At 37.6% G+C, this 25940-nt stretch overlaps 1 protein-coding gene across 3 annotated transcripts in view; it reads right to left on the bottom strand.

The window, feature by feature from the left end:
• Positions 1–25940, bottom strand: part of CNTNAP4 (contactin associated protein family member 4) — a 255310-nt gene that overhangs the window by 23528 nt on the left and 205842 nt on the right. For all 3 annotated transcript variants that reach the window (XM_059152233.1, XM_059152232.1, XM_059152231.1), the window contains exons 16-21: positions 17983–18153; positions 17038–17256; positions 5422–5661; positions 3198–3422; positions 1662–1795; positions 825–912 (exon numbers count right to left, since the gene is read on the bottom strand). In XM_059152233.1, the coding sequence (XP_059008216.1) occupies positions 825–912; positions 1662–1795; positions 3198–3422; positions 5422–5661; positions 17038–17256; positions 17983–18153 (1077 nt within the window). The remainder of the gene's footprint in view (positions 1–824; positions 913–1661; positions 1796–3197; positions 3423–5421; positions 5662–17037; positions 17257–17982; positions 18154–25940) is intronic.

The raw sequence follows: 25940 nt of genomic DNA on the forward strand, positions 1-25940 counted from the left end.
CAAAAAATAAAAGATTCCATTTACTGTCTGAGGGGAAATATTCCAGGCTAGCATCAAATATCAATCAAGAGATGAACATTGGACTACAAGAGGTCTCCATCCCCACCAAATCATGTTAAGTATCACTCTTCTTTATAATTTACTTATAACTAAAAAGAAAACCCTTTCAAAATGTACTGTTCCTCTTTCCACCTAGTCCTTGTTGGCAAGTATAAAAAAATGTATATATATTTTGATGTTAAAATGGCAAGGGTATGCTTCTATCAGAAGGAATTGGTGGATATAAATAATAACCACAAGACATTTAAGTAGACACAGGGTTCCAGCCAGAGCGGCGAGCTACTACCACCTTTCAACAAAGCAAAGAGGATCCAAGCAAGCACCTAAAACAGATTCACAAACCTGGAAGAAAAGCCCCCGCTCTCCCCTCCCTTCTCTCTTAGGTCTAGTCCTGGTTTGATCATTAGATGACAGCCTGTGTATTTGGCAGGTGATTGATACATAGTCTGTTATTTCTACCTTTATTGTTTGATATTTTTGAAGTGTGAGAACAATATCATGTTTCATTACGTGGAGACCACAGTGGCATTTTTGTCAAAGGACCATGCCTGCTCAGCAGGACGTCCCTGCACACAGTTACATAAACCCCTGAGAAGTTACTGGTTTTGCCTCGATTATCACTCATTTTGTCCTCAAAATAAAACAGGGCATTTCTTTTGGCGTGATCAGTTTGTGTGTGGCCTGTGTGCATGTGCGTACACTTGGACTATGACTCTTCTGATCTTTTTGTGTCATGATTAGGGGAGCGTCGTGCCCTTACTTACCTAAAATCCTGCCCAGTACAAGAGACCTGATGGCACTGAATTCTGTACCTGATGACAGGTGGACTTGTCTCTCTGCATTATCATCGATCTATAGAATTGTCACATGAGGTACAAACAGCCAGATGGATGCCATTTTGTTGGGAAGAGGACAAAAATCCACAGAAGACAGAAGAAAAATGGTAAAATAGGCAATTGTTAGTGTGGCCCCAGAGATTATAAAAAACAAAATTTAAAGAGCCATTTACAAAGGTGAATGACATTTCCTAAACCTCCTCTTCTACCCTCAGATAGCAGTGCACCCCATCTTCTATCCCCTTACAGCATTGTAATTTTCTCTACTATATGAGAAATCCAAAGTTCATAAAGCTTAAAAAAAAAAAAACCAACAAGATATGAGTTTTTTCATCTTGAAACTTTTACCAAGGTTGGTATTTTCACTTGAGTCATTCAGCTAAGACATCTTCCTCTGTGTAGAGGTCCAAAACTTTCGTGCTTTTCTTTAAAAACTGGTAGAATGAACAATTCTATTTGTTTCATGAGAGTAGTAATAGCTCTTCACTAGTTGTATGTATGATAAAATAGACAGCTTTCCCCCCTGAACGATGTAAAATAAATGAGGAAAATGTGGCATTTGGGGTATCAAATATTAATCATATCTTGGACAGAATCTTTATCCTTTCAAAAACTAGACCACATTTGGCAGTCTGTCTATGGTCTGTGCAGGAGCAACATTGGAAGGACATCTTCAATCTATTCATTATCATAATTCTGCCGACAGTCCTTCATGCTGGGCAATCGTAATGGTAACCACTAATTCTCTTGAATTTATTATATTACCTCTACGAAGACCACTCCTTCTTCTCTGTTAATCTCTACATGGTGAAGCTGTCCATCCGCCATGTTTTTGAAATCAAAGTTAACGACATCAGGTTCTTGATATCTATTTAGCTTGTACCTGATCTGCAAACTTCCTAAAGTAGGGAAGAGAAGTGATCTTTTTAGTTAAAATTCTAGTTTAAAAGCTACTTTTCAAAACTCAGAGAGTATTCTTTTTAGCTTTCAGTTTCTGGTGGGAAATTCACAGTAGCTTATTGGAGGTCTCCTTTCCTCATAATTCTTAGAAGTCAGCTTCTATGTTAAATTGCACTATTTTCAAGATCAAGACCAAGGATGTTGCCAATAAGTAGCCTTTCCTGCAAATCTTCAACTTTTCCCCTAGAAGTCAGATATGCAGTTAAGCATAAGCAAATCTCTATACTAGCCTCTAACTTAAAAAACACACCTTCGTATATTATGAAATGCCAGACTGTTGTGGAATATTGCATTAAGTGCTTCCATAATCTCATCTTTGAAAAATATACATCTGCCACTCCTAAAATGCAACTGATTAACGGAATTTTTATAAGCAAATGGAGTTTTACTAAAGATGAAAAATATTTCCACATGGTCACAGTCATAGATTTTGGAATGAGAGTAGGATGAAATCAATGGTTTTTGGCCAAACTTACCATGAGAATTAGTATCTCACTTAGCTGCCTGCAAAGATGCCAATTTATTTCACAAGGTAGCTCCAATTTAGCCAAGGAAATATCCTAATGTATAGATAAGCTTCAAGCTCAAAAGATAGACAGTGAAGGTAAATATACTTATTTAACAATATTATTTTTATCTTAGTGTTCTGTGCCCTTGGGCCATATTTATTTGAGTTGAAATGATACATTCAAGTTTATAAACTTATTTTCCTCACTCAGATAATTTATCTATGGAATTTTTATCTTTAATCTGGATATAGAGAGGAGAAAAAAACATCAGCAGTGACAAGGCTTCTGTAATATACACATGTCCTAATCCACAAGCCCTTGCCCTGCACTGATGTACCAACATTTCCCATGACAATTTCATTGCTGACCGTTAGAACCAACAGATTATTTTGTGGATCTATTCCTATATATAATGTTAGGTTGTTAACATTCCCTCAAAATCTCTCTACTTTTAATTGGAGGAAGTATTTACTATATACAAATAGGCATCTTCTTTCAAAATGAACCATAAAATTGAGACTGATCTTATACGGAATAGTAAAGAGCTTCTAGCAATAATAAAATATGGTAAGTATTTTATAGAAATAAAAAATGAACACTGAATATGTGAAATTACTAAAATTATAAGCTAAAGCTATCTTAAAATGTTAAATAGTCCTCTTAGATTAAATTTATAGGATATTACTGAAAAAAAAAATTGAATACAAAGAACAGGCACACTTTTCTTCCTGTTTGTAGTTTGAGAGGCAAGAACATGAGAACAATCCCTATTATTACTAATCTAATGTTCTAATTCAATTTTCTCTCTCTCTCTCATCAAAAAAGCACTCACCATTTTTGGCAATGATAACTGAAAGGTATTCTTTATAAAAGGAGCTCACATAAAGCAGTAAGCTTGGTGCTCGTGTTGTTCGAAAGCTAAATTTGATCATTTCTCTGCTCAGCTTCATATCGCCATGAAATGAAGCAGCGTGGGAGCTGGAATTTTTATTTAAGGAATAATTTTCTTGAAAATTGTAAATCACAGATGAGCCAGATCCAAAATATGCAGAAATCTCTGAAATGATACACACATTTTATGTTAAAAATTAAGTACAAGGATCTTGTTTCAGTTATATTGATGTTTTTAATTAAAAATAACAAATTGTATAGATAAAACAAATAGCTCCAAACCGGAACTAAATAACACAGAAAGTTAATAGAACTTTTATGATGGTCCTTGAAATGGCTTTATGTTAGAATTATATGTAATTAATTTGCTAGTTAACCTTATAATTGAAAGCATAACGTCCTCCACTCTGACTTCAGACATAAACCAGGATTTTTGGCTTTTTTCTCTCTTGCCAACCATTTTCTTATTTAAATTTTTAGTCCCATCTATTATTCTGTAGATAGAATACACTAGTCTTCCTGTAACAGGAAGGAAGTTTGAGGGGTCCTCTTACCTTCCAGGATCAACAGGCAGAAATGTTCCTTTTTACCTAAACACTTTCCCCTATTTATTGTGCCTTATGAAAAGAAGCTAAGTCCAGCGTTCATGTAAGAGAGGGCAGCAGCATCTGTGTAGCAGTGATCAACACAAGGAACTATCCAGCCTCTTTTAGTTTTACAAAAGTGTAGTATTTTACTTATATGAGACAAATATCCCAAATTCACACACACATGCATGTGCATGCACACACACCACATATTTTTTATTTATGTATGAAAATGAGGAGGATACTGGAGGAATAATTAGAGTTGGATCCTTGAACTCTACTTCTCTCCATTACTATAAAGTGGAACCAGTTGTGGAACATGAGCTGTAAATGATGCTCGCGGGGTGACACAGCAACATTTTCATTCCCTCGGCACTTGAAGAGTGTTTTTGTTTGCTTGTTTTATTATTTTTATTATGTGCAACACACTTTTTGTATGCAACATGATACACAGATGCAGAGTAGTATTCTTGATTGCAGTTAGCAAGCTGAACTAGAAATCATTCAGATTCAAAAAGTAAAGACATGTTCTTGGGAAGATGTGGTCTTTGTTCTCACTTTGTTTAGAACTCATGACCTGAGATCAAAATCTGACTGAGATTGAGACCCAGGCCAAGACCAAGAGTCAGGCACTAAGTGCACTAAGCTACCCAGGCGCCCTCTAACTCTAACTGTGAACAGCCTCCTAGAATGAGAGCAGTGGTGTGTGAGTTATTATTAGAGGTTGACTTGAAATTATAACTTAGTTCTGATAAAAAGTACATGACTTTTAACCCACTTTCCATGAAATAATCCCAAGGACTTTCTTTGCAAAGCAGGAATTGCTTCAATTTGGAGGCAATTTTTGTTAGCCTCCTTCAGGAAAAGGTTCAGTAGCCCAGACACACTCAAATAAAGCAACTGAATTAAACATGATGGCAGTTTTCTAGGAGCAACTATGAAAGCATAACAAATGTTTGTGTATTCAGAGAAGTCCATCCAGAACACTTAATACTACACTCAGATGTTCCTTTCTTCCATGACATAGGTCTGTGAACAAGACAAACTGAAAAACATTCCACTATTTTACTTCACAGATATTGCCCACATCATAGAGAAAAATGCTGGAGTATCTCTATTTTGTTACACATGCATATTTAATGGAAAAGTTATTTTTATTCTTGGGAAAAATATTTGTTTGGCAAAAACCAAAACACAATACTTCCTAAGTCTCTTTTCATGGTTGACTATCTTCATTAAAAATAACAATAATGCCTTTAAAGATTTTAAAATAGAGAGCTGCCCCATGGGACAGGTTGTTGACAGCTATAATCTTTAAGAGCATCAAAATTAAATAGAAAAAAGCAGATGAAGCAGCCAATACTTTAAGACATCTAGAGGCAACTTGAGAGGTTTTATTATTAATAGATACTAGTTTTTTAAGAAATGAGGCAAATATCCAAGAAATGAAATGGGATTAGCATGAAACAGGTAATTTGAAGAAAAAAAATCAGAAATGGAACTATTTCTCTTTCAAATTAGCTACCGAGAAAATGACAAGATGTTTTCTTCACACTGGATACCCCATGCCATACTTACCTTTGGAGCAGAAAGGCCCTGCATACGCAGAGAAGGTGCAGTCACAAGAGAACCCGCTGAGCTTTTCTCTGCATTTCCCTCCATTCTGACACAACTTTCCGTAGCTGCTGCAGTGCCCTCTACAACCCGGCTCCACTCCGGGTGTCACCTTAGCTCTTTCTTCCAGGTCCAGGGACACTCCGTTCAGCTGCAGAGACCGAATGCAGCCCAGAAAGCCCCTCTGTCTGGTGGCCGTTCCACCTAAGAGGGAAATACGGTGAATGGAAACATGTTCCTCCATGTTTTATTCAGGATTCAGGACCAGATAAAACTGAGACCTCACAAAGAAGGACCAACGCTGTGGCCTTACAGGGAATGGGCAAAACCAGATGAGCCAATAAATTTGGGGAACACAATTTGTGACAGAATATTGAGAGAATTCAAGAAGATAAAAATGAGAATTCAATTTTTTCCCAGGGTTGAATCTGTTACATATTGGTTTTCTAAAAAGGATTTATTAAAATGTAAATCGGAGAGGTGGTTTTCTTGGTTGTTGTTTTTAGTTTCTTTCAAAGAACAGGGCGCCTGGGTGGCTCAGTGGTTAAAGCCTCTGCCTTCGGCTCAGGTCATGATCCCAGGGTCCTGGGATCGAGCCTCGCATCGAGCCTCCTCTCTCTCTGCCTGCCTCTCTGCCTACTTGTGGTCTGTCTGTCAAATAAATAAAAAATCTTAAAAAAAAAAAAAAAGAACTACTTCAAAGAACAGAATAAGGCTATATCTTAGTCTCATGCAAAATAAGTTAATGGATTGATAGTCTTATGTAGAAGATTTTTTTTTTTTTTGTACAATTTTAAATCAGCATATATTTGTGGGTAAGTGTGGCGAATTCTTCATACTGAAACCCGATCCTGATGCTGGTGTGCTGTTGACTTATTGAGCATTACGAAAGACTCCTTGAGTTCTTCTGATGACTGCGCACCGATGTCGTCTTTGGTCGTTATTCTTCCATCAAAAACGAGGTTACTGAGATTATTCGTGTTTGTCTGCCATACTTCCCAGTGCATTTTTTCTCAATACTGGTCCAGTGTGGATTAATGTAAGCTCAGAAGGATTCTCAGCAAACTGGGGAGAGGGGGTTGATGGAGAGACAGTGATGTAGCACTTATTGGCTAATACCTGACAATATGACTTGTCAAGTGACCCCTGAAGAGGTTTACAGTGTCTGAGTGGAATCAGACCCTGCAGTTATAAGGCAGAGGCTCTCAAACCTTAAGGAATATGAGTGTCACATGGAAGCCTTCGTAAAAATACAGACTTGCTCCAAGAAATACTGATTCTGTGGGCCCGAAATAAGGGCTGGGAATTGAAACAATAAACAATCAACCTGGGATGCGGATCTTATTCAGGCAGTCCCTTGACCCCACATTTCATCAGCACGATCCTGATTAGCATGTAAGCTCTAAGAGGATCTTCACCACGTGTCCAGAACACCATATGTTAATACTCAGAACCTGAAGTGGGAAAGTAGTACTCTAATCTAAATAGTCCAAGTGATTCTACTTAGAGGTGTCAGATGGTCATGGGTCCTCTAAAACAGAGCTTTGTCGCTGAACAGATGATACGGTCTCACCTCCAGATCTTAGACCTGCTCTGTACAGACTGTCTCTTCCTAGGACATGCGGCTCCCTCCTCTACCACTTCACGTAGCGCACTCTGCATCTGGCCTACATGGCTTAACATCTTCTTATCCTCAGAGATTAAACATATTTGGGGTTTTTTAAACTTCAGAGCCAAGAGTTGGCCAGAAAGACCCTATGTAAATAGACCTTTGTCACCGTCCACCAGGTTTTACATTTTACCAACTGACTTTGTGTATTATCAGCATATATCAGCACACAGAACTGTGTCTGACGCAGAAGAGCTGTGCAGTAACTATTTACAATCTTAACTAATTGATCAGCAATTGACATTAATGACTGATTATTAATAATCAGTTAACACACTGGCTCCTTAAATTGGATTATGCTGGGGGCAGGTGGAGGCAGGGTGGAGCTGGGTGCTTGGTGCTTCAAAGAGGGAACACTATTGGCCACAGAGGGTAGTCTGGGCCTCTGAGCCTGAGAATGAGGATAAAACCCAAAACCCAAGCAATGTTTCTGAATCCATTAAGTCTACATTTTTGAATAATGAAATACCATGAAGGGAAAACTAAAAGAATTTCTAAGAATTCTGGACTCATTTCACTAATGGTATTTATAATTCAGATTCATAGACATAAGGGTCCCCATTCAGGCACCTGTACTTAAATTTTGTGTATTGAAATTGCTTCAGCTGACATAATTTGTGCCTCTTCTATGATTCAAATACAATGAAGTCATATTTTCTATTTATAAATCCAGATGTAGCATGATATGGAACCAGACATGGTCCAGTTCCAGTTTACGTAGGCATGGCAGGGAGCAAGGAGTTCATCTCATCCCAGAGTCTCAGAATAGCTGACAATATTCTTGTCTCCTTTCTCCTACATCTACTCTGTCCCCTTCCATTCCAGAAGTCTCTCTTCTCCCCTTCTTCTCAGGACCCTTCTTTTCCTGCCACATCTAAACTGATACTCACCTTAGCTTCAGGCCTCCTTATTCTCACACTTTGCCAACTCACCTCAATAGAATATCGAGAGCTCAGAGTTAAGACTTTGACCAAATTCTCTTAGCGTCCTTGCTGGAGTTTTCTTTGTTGAGTAAGGAAGCCCACAGTCTTGCTTTTAGCTTTGGCCCGGAAACTCTTTGGAAGAGGGCCAGGCGCTGGAAAGACTGAATTACAGGTGGATTCCTGGTGTATATCATTTATTTCATGTTATAGTACTTCAAATCATGATATATCATGATTTAAAATAACGTTATCATCCTGTAACAGTAATGTTACATCATGGCCCAGTAAGCATTTATCACTCTGAAGCAGCAAGTCTCTCTGCTTTAGGAGTTGAACTCCTTTTGCTAGTGACATCATAATAACTAAATAGCATGGGAATCCAACAGCTGAATACAATTCCTTTTTATCTGCCCCAGCTTGTTTATTCTTATTTATTTTACTTTGTTCTAGATGATGAGGAGCTAGAGGCATAGGGAATTCCAGAGACAAGCCCATAGGCACAGCTGAGGAAATACTAAAATAAACCCACTCAGTTATAGGCAGGAAAGGGCAAGAACCTACGGTGGGCTTTTTATTGCAAAGTGTGTCTCCACACCAAAACATGGTCAAAAAAGATCATTTTCATTTTCTTCTATTCCTTAGATCATTTTGGGTTGAACAGCATTTCAGTTCTAGAAGCTCTACTTAGGAGTTCCTCACTGGGCATGGTGTCTGACATGCGAGGTACAGAATTACACTGATGTGCCCTCATAGAGCTCATGGTCTAGTGGTAGACGTGGACAGGGAAACACATGATGTTAATGGCAGAAATAGGTACCTGGTAGACAAGAAGTTTAGAGGATGGGGATATTAAAGAAAAAAAAAACCCACATACATGTATGAAATACATATATTGTAATAGTGAGAAGAAAATCAAAACCCAGCCTTGCAAACAGGATTTCTGAATTGTGTACTTGTGAAGAATTAATGTTTACCTAATCAGAGTATTTTTTTAAAGATTTTATTTATTTGAGAGAGAGAGTGCATGAGAGACCATGAGGAGCACGAGTGGGGAGAGGGGAGCAGAAAGAGGGGGCAGGAAGCAGACTCCCCACTGAGCAGGTAGCCCGACATGGGCCTCAATCTCAGGACCCAGAGATCATGACCTGAGCCGAAGGCAGACCCTTAACCGACTGAGCCACCCAGGCGCCCCTTTAATCAAATAGTTTTAAACTACACTTTAAAAATATTCAGGAAAAAATGTCTAATTAAACATAAACATATATGTCATACATGTGTTGAGGATTTTTGCTTTTCCATTAGGTTTCAAGTTAATAACTTCTTATTTTAAGAAGAACTATCCTGGAGAACACAGCCAGTGTAAACAGTATTCAGCTTGAAAGCTTAATTAAAGATTCCAACGACTTTTCAGGGTTAGAGTAGGTCCAATTAAAATGAGCTGCAGTTTGATTAATTGATTCTGGATGTTTCCACTGAGCTATTATGTTTGGAACTGTCTTCCAATTAATTTCCTATCAATTTACCTGCCACGCTATATCAGATATAATGAATTCTGGAACTTCACAAACACTAGGTATCCTGTGAAACTCATGCCTAACCTTCCTACATGAAGGAATAAAACTAAATCTGTTCACTTACATAACAGTACTGGGATCTGTACCTAATAGGTGCACTAGGTGATGAACAGAGACTGACTCCAACCCTTTTATCATGTTCATTACTCTCAGGAAGTGAGTCTAAGTGACAGATGCTATTGTCATGAAATATGAGCTGGCTCTTTCCTTTGCCAATTTTTTTTTTTTTTTTTTTTGGTTTGGAAGCAGGAACACCTTTAATTTTTTAATGGCAAATTATTTAGGTACTGTGCTTGAATGTTATTGAGGATTAACTGGGAACAACTGTATATTTGCCCAGAGGCCTTAGAATAAAAAAAAATCAAGATCCCACGTTTCTCTTTAAAATTTGAAGTTATAGAAATGGGTCTGGCAGAGTACAGGGGCTCTCTCTGACCATGGCACTGTGGCAGAGAAAGGCAGCTGAGGCTCTGACCACTGAGAGGAATTTGGAACGGGAAAGTGATAGCCCACGCAGGCTGGGCCCAGGACCAAGTCAGGGGACTGAAGGGAAAAAAAATGGTCTCCTCTATATTACGTACTGGATCTTTAATCCTGACCTACCCAGTCATCCTTGGGATGGCTGAGCCTTGAAGAAATGGTACATTAATGTACAGAGCTGTGAGACTGGACCCCAGCTATAATTTTATCATGGAATATTCCTCACTGACCCTAGGAGAGTCGAGGGGGGAGGGCTGTTCTCCCTCATGTTCAAAGAACTATTACAGCTGAAAAGGAAGCGAGTGTAGTAAGCAACAGTGTCACAGGGCAGAAAATGCTGGCACTGGTCCCTGAATCAAAGTCAGTAGTGAGAACAGGCCCTCGTGGTACTCCCAGCAGAAAAATGTGGGTCTACTTAGTTTACTCACATGCCAAGGCCACAGCACCTCTCTGGTTTGACCTAAGGCACATTTTAAAGAAATGAACTGCCGGTGGTCTGAGTCATAGTCTCTGCTCCTAAAAGAGCCCACATGAATTCTGATTTCAGTCAACAGTCACTAAGATTTGCTCACTAAACCATGCAAAAGTACACTGAGTGCTTCTTAAGCTGATCATGAAAAAGACATCTCAAGGAGGAGAGAAGAACACAATTGAAGTAAATGATATGATTGCATGAAAGAGAAATGTGGCTTTCATTGCACTGCGCTTTGGTGTGTGGGAACGTATTTACAACAAAAGAAAAATCAGATTGAAATAAAAAATATTCAAATGTAAAACTTTTTGACATTCTCTTCCCATAACTATTTTAGCCTACAAAACGTAAACTAAAAGTAAAAAGACAAATTCTAGACTATATTGTAATTAATAACCCCTGCTCATCAAAAGACACCATTACACATATGAAAATACAATCCAAAGAGAGAGAAGAAATTGGGAATAAATGTATCTGAAATGAATCCAAAATACACACAGAGTTCTTAGAAATTTTTTTTTTCAAGCCACAGTTGTGGCTTGAAACCACAACTGTGAGATCAAGACCTAAGCTGAGATCAAGAGTCAGACATTTAACTGACTGAGACACCCAGTTCCCCCACCTTTTTTTTGAAGAAGACAACCCTATAGAAAATGGGCAACAGATTTGAATAGCCACGTCATAAGGAGGGTATCCAAATGGTCAATAGCTATTTGGCAGTGTCTCTTAATGCTTAACATATGCCCATCTTATGACCCAGTAATTCCACTGTTAGGGTACAGACCCAACAGAAATACAAGGATATGTTCACTGAAGGACCAGTATAAGGCTGTATTTGTGGTATCCAACTTTACAAGCCCACGAAAGCCTATCCACCAGAAATAAATCTATCTTTTTACTGATATTGTCAGTTTCCCAAAAGATCCCTGGGTGACACTCATGTGCCACTGAGGGTGAGAACCAGCCTTCAGAGCTTCCATAAGCTCAGAGCTCAATATTAACCTTTGTGTATGACAATTAGAAACGGTCTGCGCTAGAAGCTCAACAAGCATCTGTGGATTTGATGCAATTCAAATGCAATGCAAATGACTTCTGAGTCTATGTCAGGAGTTCTCACTTCTCTCCCAGGTCCGAGTCGCAAAGTACTGCGATGGACTGTGCCCCATTTAAAAACCTGTCAGTAAAAGAATTTGGATTGCAAACAAAAATTGCAGAGCTAGTTGAATGAAAATCAATTCAAGGCTAATTTAAGAAGCTTCTAAGAAAAATGCTGAGTTTACAAACCAAAATAGAAAATGACCACTGTCACATTTCAGCTTAGAAAAAAAAAAAAAATGATTGATTCTTTTCCCTCCATCATTTCCGTGGTTGGAGAATGTTTGCAGGGGAATGATAACAGCAATGACTCTCGCCAGAGTCCTCAGTGTAACAGGGTCAAGGGCATATGTTTAATACACCAATTAACATCATGCCACTAAACTTATTTTTTAGAGTAACAAATAGCACCTCTGAATAGAACTGTTCAACTCGGGTCGTAAATCACGCACATACAGAAAGGAGAAAGTGAAAGAATGTGAAAAGGTCAGGAAAGACCCAGTGCCATAATTAAAAGCCAGAATGGGGAAAGATGGGCTACAACTACAAGGTGAATCATCTTTTTTATTACAAAGAGCAATGTGATGGTTGGGACAGCGGGGAAGGGGAGGAGATGGTCACTGCACTGGTGTTCACTGGTTCTAATTTATCACATTCCATTCTCGTCGACCGCTTTGACTTCTTCATACAAGGTTTTATGTTCATTATTTTATTACTCCTTCACGTTGCATGGCATCCTACAGTTTAGTTAACTGAAGACAATTGTTCCAACCTTTGAAACTACAGGGATTGTTGTGTTCTATAATTCTTTGCTGTAGATGAACCTAGTTCTACCTCCGAGACTCTCATTTTCTTCTTTCTATTTTAATCGTCATATATCATTGTTGCTCAGTTGAATCACATTTTTAATCATTCCTTCTATTTCTTTTTACTGATTTTGCTCAGAAGGTAAAGCATCAGTCTTGCCCCAGAGTTTCACTCTGAGATGCAGACACACTTTACAACTGCTTTTTAAGGGAGAGACTGAAGGCAGCGATTGGGAAAACATATCAGATGCTTTCAGGTTGTCCCATTCCACTAGTCACTACTGAGCGACCACCAAAATCCTTAATTTCAAAAAAATGTAATGTCAGTAAGTATCATCAACATAGGCCTGGCTGAGGTAGCACAGTGAGATGGAGACTATAAAGGAAATAAAAAGGAATATATATGCATATATCCACAACACTTTACTTATAGGTAAAAATGTTACAGATATATCTCAAAGAAACATAGTTCTATATTATCAAAATTTCTTATGTTTCATATTTGTAGTTTTATAAAGTAACTTTATTTGGTATTTGAAATATTCCACAAGAGTGTTAATGTTTTCTGCCAAATTTGTTTATAAAAAGGAAGGCACATTTTTGGTAAAAGCTACTAAGTGCTGCGATACTAACATTATCTTGGACTAACATTAGCTTAGTCTTATAGTTTGGTCCCGTGTTTATAAAGAACTGTGTTTCTGTGTAACTTACAGCTATCATCACCATCATTGTCTGGATTCAAACATTATTTAGGAGTAAAAGTTACACTATAGACTCACTCTTGGCAGTTACATTTATCTCACTATATCCTGATACCCCAAAATGAATGACAGTCATTATGTATACTTAAAAATACTGATTAGCCATAATTATTTTTAAGATGGAAGGGTGAACTACAAATTAAACTCTTGAACTTTAAAGTGAGGGGAATGAAATTACTCTTTAAAATCTGAACCAGAAGATCATTTTTGTTGAATCAGAGCACAGACTCCCAGGCATCCCTGAGTCGTGGCTCAGAGAACAGATTTAGCTCTGAATACCGGAGGTATTCAAACGCGGGGAAACAGTGCCCAAGAGAGCATCCCTTCGATATCTGACCGTGTGCTAGCACAGAACATATGAAGAGAGAAGCCCAGTTTCTTGGGAGTGTGTCATTGTGGGGTGGGTGGGATCTCACTGAAGAAAAGGGAGAAAGGGAAATATTTTCTCTGGGCTGCGAAGAACGACCAGCGGTCTTTCGCAGTCTGGTGGGACTATGGTTTGCAGGGCTTATAGTATATAATCCAGACTGAGGGGTCCGGGAACAGCTTGAATTATCCTACAAATTATGATAAAGGAAGAGAATGAGAAACATGAACTTCAGTTGAAATTAAAAACTGAGAAATGTTGTGAGGATCCCAGGGACCTACCAAGAAGCACCTTGTCCCCAAGAAGATTAGCAGGGATAAGAAGTAACACACTACCAGCAACAACCAATCCAGCACAAGTTGTGTGTGTCTACACTTCAAGATGGCCCACGGCTGGTTTTCACCATCTCCTCTCCAGTCCCTGCCACCGCCATCTCCCACGGGGATCACTGCTCTAGGTGGCTTCTACCCCATTCCCTCAATCCATGTTCTTCACAGCAGCAAGAGAGACGTGGAAAATGTCCATTAGGGCGCCTGGGTGGCTCAGTGGATTCAAGCCTCTGCCTTAGAGATCAGGTCATGATCTCAGGGTCCTGGGATAGAGCCCCACATCGGGCTCTCTGCTCAGCGGGGAGCCTGCTTCCTCCTCTTTCTGCCTGTCTCTCTGCCTACTTGGGATCTTTATCTGTCAAATAAATAAATAAAATCTTCAAAAAAAAAAAAATGTCCATTAGATCTAGCCACTCCTCTGTACCTCAGAATAAAAGCCAAATTCCTCCCCATGGTCTCACAAGGCCCAGTATATAACTTGATGATGATTGACACCACGCCTTCCCTCAGACCGACTCTCTCTACCGACCACAAAGGCTCCTTCTCTTCACGTTGAGTACGGTCCCTCGGCCAGGAATTCTCTCCCTTCAGATGTTCTCAAGCTCCCTCCTTTGCTTTCTCTGGCCTCTCTTCAAAGGTAAGGCCTTCAGAGAGCATTCCCCTGACTACCCCACATCAAGTAGAAGCCCCCCCAACCCAAGTCATTTCCTGACATTTTATAGTATTTACCATTATCTGAAGCTGCACATACACACACACACACACACACACACACACACAAATATATATATATGCGTATGTGCATGCATGTATAAAATAAGCATTACATCAAAAACTTATATGACAAATAAGATCTATTTTGTCTTACTATTTACTCTTTTATTTGCTGCCTCTTGTCTCTTCCACTGAAACATACTATCAGGAATGCAGAGAGCTCCTTTCTGGTCTCAGTAGGAGCTACATTAAATTGGTTCTAATTTTTACTTATTTTTTTTTTTACTGATTTTTTATCTACTTTGCACTAATTCAGTGTAAGCTTTTAAATTAAAATTTAACCCCCAGTAAAGTATTATCATCTAGAAATTTTAAAAATTTTTCTGATTTGTGTGATAGTAATGTTACAAATTGATAAATTAATATTTTTTGTGTAAGTATAGTTTTTATTAACTTGGTTGGGTCCCTTTCCTAAGAGGGGCCCACTCATGGGGAAGAGGTAAAGACAGAAAGAAGACACTGATGTGGCCTCTCACAGCCAGTGGCCTTCCCGTCCCTACGCCGTTTTAAAAAATAAGAGTCCTTTCCATAGCATCACAAATTGTCAATTTTCTTGGTTACCTGTGAGTGAAAAGAAGGGAGTTATATAACAGATTTGTCTTAATAGTGAATGTAACATTTTTTTCAGAGATCTTTCTGCCTTTTCTTTCTAGTTTTCAGTGACTTGACTTAAACATACTAAAGATCTTAGTTTATAAAATGTTCACTAAGGCAGTCCTTGGATCCGAACACATATGGGAATATCAAAAGCCAAATCAATTGCCATCATAAAGATGAAATCTCTTAGATATATTTATTAAAATTATAACACAGGATTGATGGCGAAAGACTCAAGTCTGTTCCAACCCAGTCTTCTGATATAATAACAGTACTCTAACCATTACAACTTCCTGAAATCAAATTAAGGCCAGGATTCCTATCACACACACTATCTAGTGACTTCATTTCTATGAAGTTAAAATTCATACAAAGGATAAAAGTTCACGTTCAGGCGAACTGCAGCAGATTTCACTGAAAAATTCGAGGACTGTTTCAGCCTTCTCAATTTCCAAGAATAGTAAGGCTATTTCCAAGATACTGACAGATTTTAAATTGCCATAGCTTTGGTTGCAGCCCTTTCTCAGTTTTTGTATATCAAGAAATATCTATGTCAATTTCACAACCGAGTTTCTAGCATGTTACTAAAAGAAAAGTTATGTATTCCGAGTACTCCCGACTATTTCCATACCCTTCAAGAAGTCAGTTGAGTGGTTGCAAGATTATGATTAGGTCGTTTAGTGCAGCGCCCTACTCAGAGAAGACGCTCATTAACTATTTATTGAATGAAAGAATTGATGATAGAAATAAGGAGTATATAAATTCATTAGAAATCCCAAATGTGTCTTAGCCAAGTAAGTCACAAACAGGCTTCTCTTTTGCAGTGAGAGTAATAAAACAAGATTATTAAGGAACAAAAGATATAAAGGGAATCTGTTGAATTTTGTATTAAAACAGAACTCTTAAAAATGCTTGAAATATAATTTCTGATCATTTATCATTTGTCCTGCTTTATAAAGCTGCTATGCCCTTATTTACATCAAAATATATGAGAAGTGATCAAGTAAGAAATAACTCCTTGAACTTAATGGTCGATGAGTTCTCTGAAGTAATTAGCAAAGGCTGAAAATAAAACAAATGCTTTCAGAAGGATTCCAGTACCCGGTCTATAGAAACCAAGTGAATGTATCCAGGCAATAAAGGAATATCTGGATATAAATAAACATGAGGTCAGTGTTCAGAAGGCATCCGAACAGTGGGCAAAATGAGGAGCACCGGAAGAATCGATGGAAGAATCGATGGCTCCTGCTTTTCTTTTTTTCCTCTATTGGCCTGTTTTTTGACAGGGGTCCCTGTTTGGCATTAGCTGGAACTACAGGGAGGGTTCCTTAAATCCCATGAGAACGGAGAGAAACACCTCTCAACAAAACACTGAAAGTGCTAATGTAATAAACAAAACCAAAACCAAATAAACAAACAAACCCAAACTCGAACCAATTATATAATATTAAGAATCCAGGTTTAGGAATGAATCAACATAGATTTAAATCTCATTTGCTAGGCAGATGTCTGGAGGCAAGGCACTGCAATCCCTTGTGCCTCCATCCGTTCATCTGTAAAATGGGACTAACCCGTGTCACAGGTTGATTACGAGGAAGAACCAAGAGCCTGGAACACGGGCTCTCAGTCCATAGTGGCTTGCTGCTGTTACCGGTTGTTATTATTTCATCTTGGCCCAGCTCCGCACTTCCATCCTCTAGTTCAGTGACAAACTGCCCACCCTCAGAACTTACCCACGAAGAGCTGACTGTTGAGCTGTAAGAGGACGTGCCCATCGGTGGGAGCAGGCTGCATCTTCGGTAAGAGCTGGTCCACTTGAAGAGATGCCTCCTTCATGTTCCTTTCCACCCTGACGTGGTGCCACTGGTTGTCATTGAAGTGTGCTGGTGACTGCACCGAGATTTCGAAAGGCCCATTCCCCACATCAAATGAAAAGGTCACTACTGCCGGAGCTGGGGATAGGAGACATGAAGATTGTTCGACTTAGTCCATGTGCTGGACACTGGAGTCCTCAGTACCCTTGGGCATATAGCACCAGGGCATAGCCACCAAGACACAGAAAGGCGATGGCTTAAATCTTATGGAAGGACCCGATGGCATCAGTAAAGAAGAAACATGAAATGAGACCGGAAAGTACAATTTGAAAAAAACCCAGATTTTAAGAAATCCATCCTCAGAGTTAATTTTGCATATTGATAGAGCAAAACTATGTAACCAGGACAAGAAAACTAAATAGCATCTGGCATTTTATGTAAAAATAATTCTTATAGTGATTCAAAGTTCATCTAATTTTAAAAGCATGTAATATACATTTGATATTAAGATACTAACAGTGGCCTAAAAGTATACCAACATTAGATGGCATACAAAATTATATGGCTGGTTGATTTAATTAAGTAATTAACTTAATTACTTAATGTAGTTAATTCAGAATTTTTAAAAAATTTAATTTTTTGTGTTTAAAACTCAAGTTGGTTTTAGAGAATACCAATTGTTTCCCCAAATTATCATGTTATATATTATTTTCTTGCAAAAAGGCCAACTTAATATCATAGATTTTTTTCCAAAAGGACACAATGGAAAGATTTAGCTAATAAAGTAGAAACACAGTAGTTTCACAATTAAAGGGTTTACTATTAAATAGAATGCCACAGACTTCTAAGAAAAAGGAGACTCACAGCGTAGCTCTATCCTTATAAAATCGGTAATCCCCAGGTTCTCTAAAAATACCCCAGATGAAGCTGTTGTCTTAAAAAAGAAAGATACATCTGCACTAAGTTCTCCATGGAAAGTAGGAAAATGAAGGTATGAGGCCTCAGTATTGAAGGAAGCTGAATTCCAAAATGACCCTGTTTAAAAAAAAAAAAAAGGAAAAAAATCAAAAAGAAAAATTCATAAAATAAAATGAATGGCATAATTACATTTTCTATTTTTAGCATTTCTACCATTAAAAAATTGCTAATTTATACAAACCTGCTTCTCTTTTTCTATTAATTTATTATACAAGACGTGAGTGTAAGATTGGTGATCTTACAAAGGACTGCAATCCTGGATTCCTTCCAACATAGAAGAAGAATGAACATGGCAGAAATGGTTCTTATGTTTTATTTTACAGAAGAAAATCAGCCTCACCCTAAATTCTGCCCTCTGGCAAAGCGATATGATAAGAATCTGCCAACCACTGGTTAATAGACTTAATTTTTTTTATAACTTGAAAATTCAAACACCTACATTCCTTTGAATAACAAAAAATCTAAAGAAGCTCAAAGCACTTTTTGTTCTGACACTTCTAACACACACACTTCACAGACTTACACCTTGAACTAACTGTTTTCATTAATGGGCTTTGCAATTTCCTAAACTGAGACTGGCATTCAAAATAGTCTCAACTAATTAAAGATCAAGACACTACTTAGGTCTGTGCTTTGCTCATCTCATGAAAATGCTCTTTTCATTCAAAATTACCTTTTAGTTTGCTTGTCATAGTGAAGTGGATAAAGAGCAGGAAGGGACTCTGAAAAAGTTTAAAAAATGCTCAATATAAGGAGAAAATGTTTAAAAGGCTGGGGTATAAATGAAGAGATCTGAGAAAAACTTCTGTGAATTGTAATTTAATTACAATTTCTGTCCACATGCAAACTTCTTCTCTTCACTTTTCATTCATTTGGCTGTTGTTGTATCGACAAATTTCCTTTTGAAAAAACACGGTAGGACTCCTCTAGCTGGCCGCATGGGAAATAAAATATAAATGCAGAGGCATGAGGTGACAGGAGTGAGATCCAAGTGGCTATGTGTGGTTGATGAGAAGCACTATTAGAGAAATCAACTATGTATTGCGGCTGCCACCAGCAAGCTCTGGACACATCAAATATAAATACATACCTTGAGTTTTAAGCAACCTGCCCGCATACACACTCACAGCATTGGTTAAAATTCTATCTAAATTACCTTTCTGGAAGACGTATTGATCCACTGAAGTTAGAAAACAGTAATTTCAAAACAATGGCTCATTATGTTTGCAGGGAACAGATACCTAGAGTTCAAAATCACAAACTCGACTCAGCTTCTATCTGTTCCTTAGATTTTAATTTATTTTCTATAAATTCTGGACCAAATAAGCAGTGGTTGTATCTATTTTACTCTTTCTGTTTTTCTTAGGGACCTGATTCAAAAGTCAATTCTCAGCTCATCTGTGAACAATTTTAGAGCTGAATTTATTCAGCTGAGAATACACTTTAAGGGCTTTTCCCCCTCCTACAACCAAATGAAACTGTATTATCTGAGTTTGCCAAGCCTAGTCCTTATTTCCATTTTACAGTTATTTCTACGCTTAGACATTTTGATCTCTAGGAATGAATGCAAGAAAATGCAAAGTATCAAAAGTCAGGGATAACAACGCACTTGTGTTCTTAAAAGGTCTTACCTGACCTATTTTTTTAAAAGGGTTTAAATGCCTTTCTGTTGAAATGTGATATACATGAAATTTAAAGTTGTAACTCTCAATTATGGAATATTATTGAATCGTATCCGTTTGGTCAGATTAAAAAGAACACTCAGAATTCCTTAAAGGTTTAAATTAGATAATATCATTATTAGACACAATATTTCAGTTGTTTCATTTTAATATCACAACTAACTCAATAAAGCATCCTATCAAGGCTTCAGGGAACTGGTCGAAACAAAGGAACAATTCTTTGAACTGCTGCTATCTTCGCAATGAATGTTCTTACAGCCATGGAAACAATATATTACCTTAGGCAGCTTAAACATTCTCACACACATAATCGTGTCTATTTTGTCTAGTTAGCAAACCTCATTGTGCAGATTCTCAATAGGTAAAAAATAGAGAACATTTTATTGGAGTAAGAAAGTGCTGCTAATTCAAAACAATTATAAAGAAAGCAGAGGCCAATATTTTCATGATCGAATAATGTTTATGGCATATGATACCTCAGCTCTTTACAGACTGCTATTAAGAAGCACTCAGAGGAATGGGAACTGCCTCAGAGAACCGAGGGGAGAGGGAGGGCGGCAGAGCAGAGCCCAGCAGGCGGGCACCAGTAGGAAGCGGCAGGTCTTTTGGACAAGAGTTTCTGGCTAAGGTGGTTTAAAAATCCTTAAGCTGCACCAGTAGCAGTTTTGAATGCAATCACTTGCTGGATTAGTCAGGAGAGTTAGGCCCCTTTTATTAGCCCAACAAAAGCAAATCAGGGTGTGTTATTCTACGCGACTCACTAATAGTTGCAAATAATTTTAAGTCATTAATAATTAGTGTATTTTCAATTAAATTCAGTATAGTGTACTAAAAATTTGGAATGATTCCTTCAGGAATTCCACCTTTTATCTTTCAAAAAAGGGGGGGGGGATGGATAATGGGATCCATAGAAGAAGGGGTAGGAAGGATTTAACTTAATTCCATTCACAAAGTAAAAAGAGCTCATTCGGAAAAATTAACTAGGCAGAATGTCAAGATTAGAAGTAATTAAAAAAAATATTCCTTTTGTTAAACTTTTATTTATATCATGAATAGATTGTCCTTTAAAAATAACAGATTTATTGAGACAGAAAGTAGATTAGTGGTTTTTCTAGGACTGGGGAGACAAGGCAGTTGGAGAATGACAGACGATAAGGGGCACAGAGTTCTTCTGGGGTGTCAAAAATATTATAAAACTGTTGCGGTAATGGTTATACAATGCTGTGAATTTCTATAAGCCACAGAGTAGCTCATTATACATACGTGAATTGTATGGTATATAAAGTATAGCTCAATAAAGCTGTTTTTAAAAAAGAACAATATTCGAAAAAGCTGTTATTTTTCAAGGCACTCTGTTTTACTTTTAAAAGCAGAATGCATATGACATGCTAACCCTACCTACCTACCTTTCTTTCTTCCTTTCATTCTTGAGGTATGACTGACATGTATATGTTATGTATACAACTCCACAAGTTTGGTAACACTTATGTAAACAAAATGAAGTAAAATACAGAAACTCCAAGACAAGGGGTAATTTACTAGTCAAACATATCTTTCTGAATGTGTAACAATCATTTTCAAGAGCCAGAAATATAATTTCTTTCACTAGTATTTTTATTTTGAGATAATTGCAGATTCTCATGCAGTTGTAAGAAATAATACAGAAAGATTCTGTATGCCCCTTAGCTAGTTTTCTCCATAGGTAACATCTTGCAAAAGCACACCACTGAAACCAAAAACACTGACACCAGTCAAGATGCAGCAATCTGTATGCCTTATGCTTCTCTTTTACAGCCACACGTACTTCTCCCCTGCCTCCCCGCTTCTGTAACCCTGTGACAACTCCTAATCAGTTCTTTGATGTCATCTGAAGAATGTTCTATAAATAAAGGCTTATGGTATGTAGCCCTTTGAGACTATTTTTCACTCAGATTTACTCTCTGAAGATAAGGCAGGTTTGTGTGTGTCAGTAGTTCACTTCTTCTTGCTGAGCAGTAGTCCATGTATGAAAAATTAGTTTAACCATTCTTCTGTTGAAAGACATCTGGATTGTTTCTAGTTTTCAGCAATTAACAGACAAAGCTGCTATGAACATCCATGTACAAGTTTTCATATGAATGTAAATTCTCAGTTCTCTGGGATACTGCCCAGGAGTACAATCCCTGAGTCCTATGAGAGTTGAATGTTTTGCTTTTTAGGAAGCTGCCAGACTCCTTTCCAGAATGCCTATATCATTTACATTCCCCACCAGCAGTGTGTGAGGGATCAAGTTTCTTCATGCCTTGGCCAGAATTCTGTGTCATTACTTTTTTTCCAGCCATTTGAAAGGTATACAGTAACATCTAATTGTGGTTTTGATATGCATTTTCCAGTGGCTAGTGATTTTGAGGAATTTTGTGTGTTTAATTGCCATTTGTGGCCTTTTAATGAAATCTCTCTTCGTGTCTTTTATCTAGTGTATCTCTGGCTTGTAGATGGCCACCTTCTCACATGGCCTTTCCTCTGTGCACAGGTGGGAGGAGAAACTCTCTGGTGTCTCTTCCTCTTCATACAAGCACACCAGGCCAACCAAATTAGGGCCCCACCTTTATGACCTCATTTAACTTGAATTACTTCCTTGAAGACCCCACCACTTAATACAGCTACATTGTGGTTAGGACTTCAACATATAAACTTTGGGGTGGGGAAACAATTCAATCCATAACATCCATATTTTAATTGGATTGTTTCTTTTTTCCCACTGTTGATTTCTGAGGATTCTTCATATATTCTAGTTACTAGTCCTTCATCAATTCTCAGTCACCTTAATCTATCAAAACCGATGAACATAGTTGATTATTTTCCCCTCCTTGAAACATTTTTCTTCACTTGGTTCCAGAATACCAACACTCTTTTGCCTTTCTCATTAGTGCTATAATTCTGTTTCTTTCTTTCTTCCTCTTTCCCTCCTCAACCTATTAATGTTGGAACACCCCCAGACTCTATCACTACACTTCTGCATCCACAATGACTCCTGCTAGTCCATTTCATGGCTTTAAATATGCTGATGACTTACAGAAACATATCTGAAGCCTGGAACTCTCAAACTAACAGCTCCACATCTCTATCTGTATGCCTCCATCATAACTTTAATACGTTCAAAAACCCGAGTTCTTTACATTTTTCTGCAACTCCTTGACCCCAGCAATATTCTCCCTCTTGCTTAATGCCAATTTTGTGCCTCCAACTGATTATCTGACCAAACACCTTGGTGTTATTCTTGATTCTTCTGCAACCTACATTGATCCATCAGCAAACTATATTGCTCCTCCTTTTGAACTGTTCCCATACTACAACTATCATTATTGCACCCATGGCCCAAGCCACCATGATCCCTCAGTTGGGTTGTTGATATGGTCTCATAAATGGCCTCCTTGCTTCCATCTTCCCCATTATATCTCATTAAAATGTAAATTAGATCACACCAACCCTCTGCTCAAAATTCTCCAACGTTTTCCAATCTTATTGAAGTTGAAAAATAAAGACCTCTCAAAATCCTCAAAGATCTGACCACCAGATCTTCTAATGTCTTCCATTATTCCTTGCTCCCTCTGCTCCAGACATTTTGACCATCTTGTTTTTCCACGAACATTCCCATCTCTGCATGGTTACTCTGGCTTCTTCCTCTGTCCAGAGTACTCTTCCACAGATATACACATGCCTTTCTCCCTTATTTCTTTCAGATTTATATTCAAATGTCACCTTCTTAGTGGGCATTTTATAACTATTCTATTTAAATTTTCCAAACCTACAGCCCCCTCACCTCAACTATATTGTCTTCACAACACTTACTAGCATCTATCGTATTATATATTTTACTTACATATCATCTACCTCTCCCCCAAGAGACCTCAAGCTCCAAGAACGCAGACACTCTGTCTATTTTGTTCCCTCTGTGCTAGCACTCTCTCTCTTTCTCTTGAGATGTGGGGAAGGCACAGTAAAATGTATGGGCTCAATAAATATTTGCTGAGTGAAATTATGAGATTTCCTTTGTCAAAGTAGCAATGAGAAAGGTTAACTTGTCCCAGTTAGTTTGTATTATGTGTATCTTAATAAATACACTCAAATTCTTAGATAGACTACTAGAAAGAAGGAGGGGAAAGAGGAGAGCAGAAGAGAGAGAGAAGAAAGAAGAGAAAAAGGTGGAAGGGGTAAAAAGATGAAGAAACTTCAGGAAAATTAAATAAAGAAAAACCTAAGAAGAGAAAATAAAAATATAAAAATTAAAAAGAATTTCCTAATGGTAGAGGATTAACAGACATTGTGGAACTTGCAAAATTATATGATTATCTGTTGAAATGGAATTGATCCTCACTCTTTTTAATGGTTTATATGTAGTCTGTCAAATGGAACAGAACTTTGTCGAATGGAAGAGAAATTAACCAAATCACTAATCAATATCTTTCTCTAGTCTACGAATGTAACTTCTGCAAAGTTATTTATTGCCTACATGCACCTTTGATTATTTAATGCATTTTGGGCAGCTGTGATTTCTCAGACAGCTGAATAAGTCGATGCAGACAAAATGAAAAAAAAAAAAAGAAAACTAATTTCATTGACAAGACTTTTTTGGAACAAGAAACTTAGAACAATAATTTCTAACCATGTAAGTTTCGGGGCCTCCTTCACTGACATAAAAATTCAACAATGAATTAACTGAGAAATACACTGAATAAAATAATTAGAAAAATTCTAATGCCAGAGTTGAAAAGACTACCTTGTTCAGATTAATAAACTGAGAGCAGAAATTTAGATCATGTTTGCAATAACAAGCTTCTTAAAAAATTTACATTTTATATATTTTACAACATCACATCCAATTTCAGGAAAAATTAATGGCAATGCACAACACTGAGATGCATCCTTGTTAAGTTACTGACCTTTAGGGGAAATTATTCTGTAAAGTATTCGGTTAGAAAAAGCCAGTCATCTAGCAGGTGAAAAAAATCAGTTTGTCTTCAGCATACAGCAATAGTTAGTATCAGGAGACAAAGGAGCACTATCCACAAATTTCTGAGAGGAAGAAAATGTGTCCAGCCTATTTTGTGTGTGTGTGTGTGTGTGTGTGTGTGTGTGTGTGTGTGTATGTGTATGTGTGTGTGTGTTAAAGCAATAAGCAGATATCCTCAAATTTGAAAGAAATCTGAGAATAAAGCACACATACTTTTTTTGAGGAAAAATAAAAATAAAACCTACTTTGTAATGAAATATCAGCCAAAAGATATCTATAAAAGCTGTAGAAGACAAGATGACTGCATCTCTCAGTGCAAACAAAAGTGCAATAATATGTACAAATGGTGAAAGTCACAGTGTGAACCCCCCCCCAATGTTACACCAGTTTCTAAAAAGTCCAAATGTAAGGTTACATTATAACTCAGAAGTTCCTCTCCTAGAAATAAACTCAAGGTAACTGAGTTTTATAAGAAAAGAAGATAAATGAAAAATATGTTCACAAAAACCTCATACACAGATGTCCATAGCAGCATTATTTCTAAGAGCCAGAAAATGGAACCAACCCAAATGTCCACCAACTGATTAATGGGTAACCAAAATGTAGCCTATCCATACAATGGAATATTATCTGGTGATAAAAAATAATGAAGTGTTGATACATGGTACAACATGGATAAATCTTGGCAACACCATGCTACGTGAAAGAAGTCAGTCATAAAAACCACATATTCCATGTTTTCATCTAAATGTTGTTGACTGGGGTTGGAGTTGTAGTGGGAGGGAAACCGGGAATGTTTGTCCAGTGGGACTAGGTTTCTTTTTGGGGTGATGAAAATGTTCCAAAATTGGTTGTGGTGACTGCTGCACAGCTCCGTAATATAGCACAATGATTAAATATACTAAGATATGATTAGATTGTATACTTTAAATGGGTGAATTGTAAGGCATGTGAATTATTTCTTACTAAAGCTGTAACCAAAAATACCAATATAAAGTTAAACCCACAAAGTTTGTTTTAGAGTTCTGAGGCAACAAATATTTCCAAGCACATGCAAACTCAAGTGCAACACTCATGGGTATTCTGGAGAGGAAAGAGAAAATATCAGCTACCTGACAAGGCAATCCAAGAAGAAATAAATCAAAATAAAAAATCATTCAAGAATACAG

Source organism: Mustela lutreola, chromosome 16 (genome assembly GCF_030435805.1).
Source record: "Mustela lutreola isolate mMusLut2 chromosome 16, mMusLut2.pri, whole genome shotgun sequence".
NCBI lineage: Eukaryota > Metazoa > Chordata > Mammalia > Carnivora > Mustelidae > Mustela > Mustela lutreola.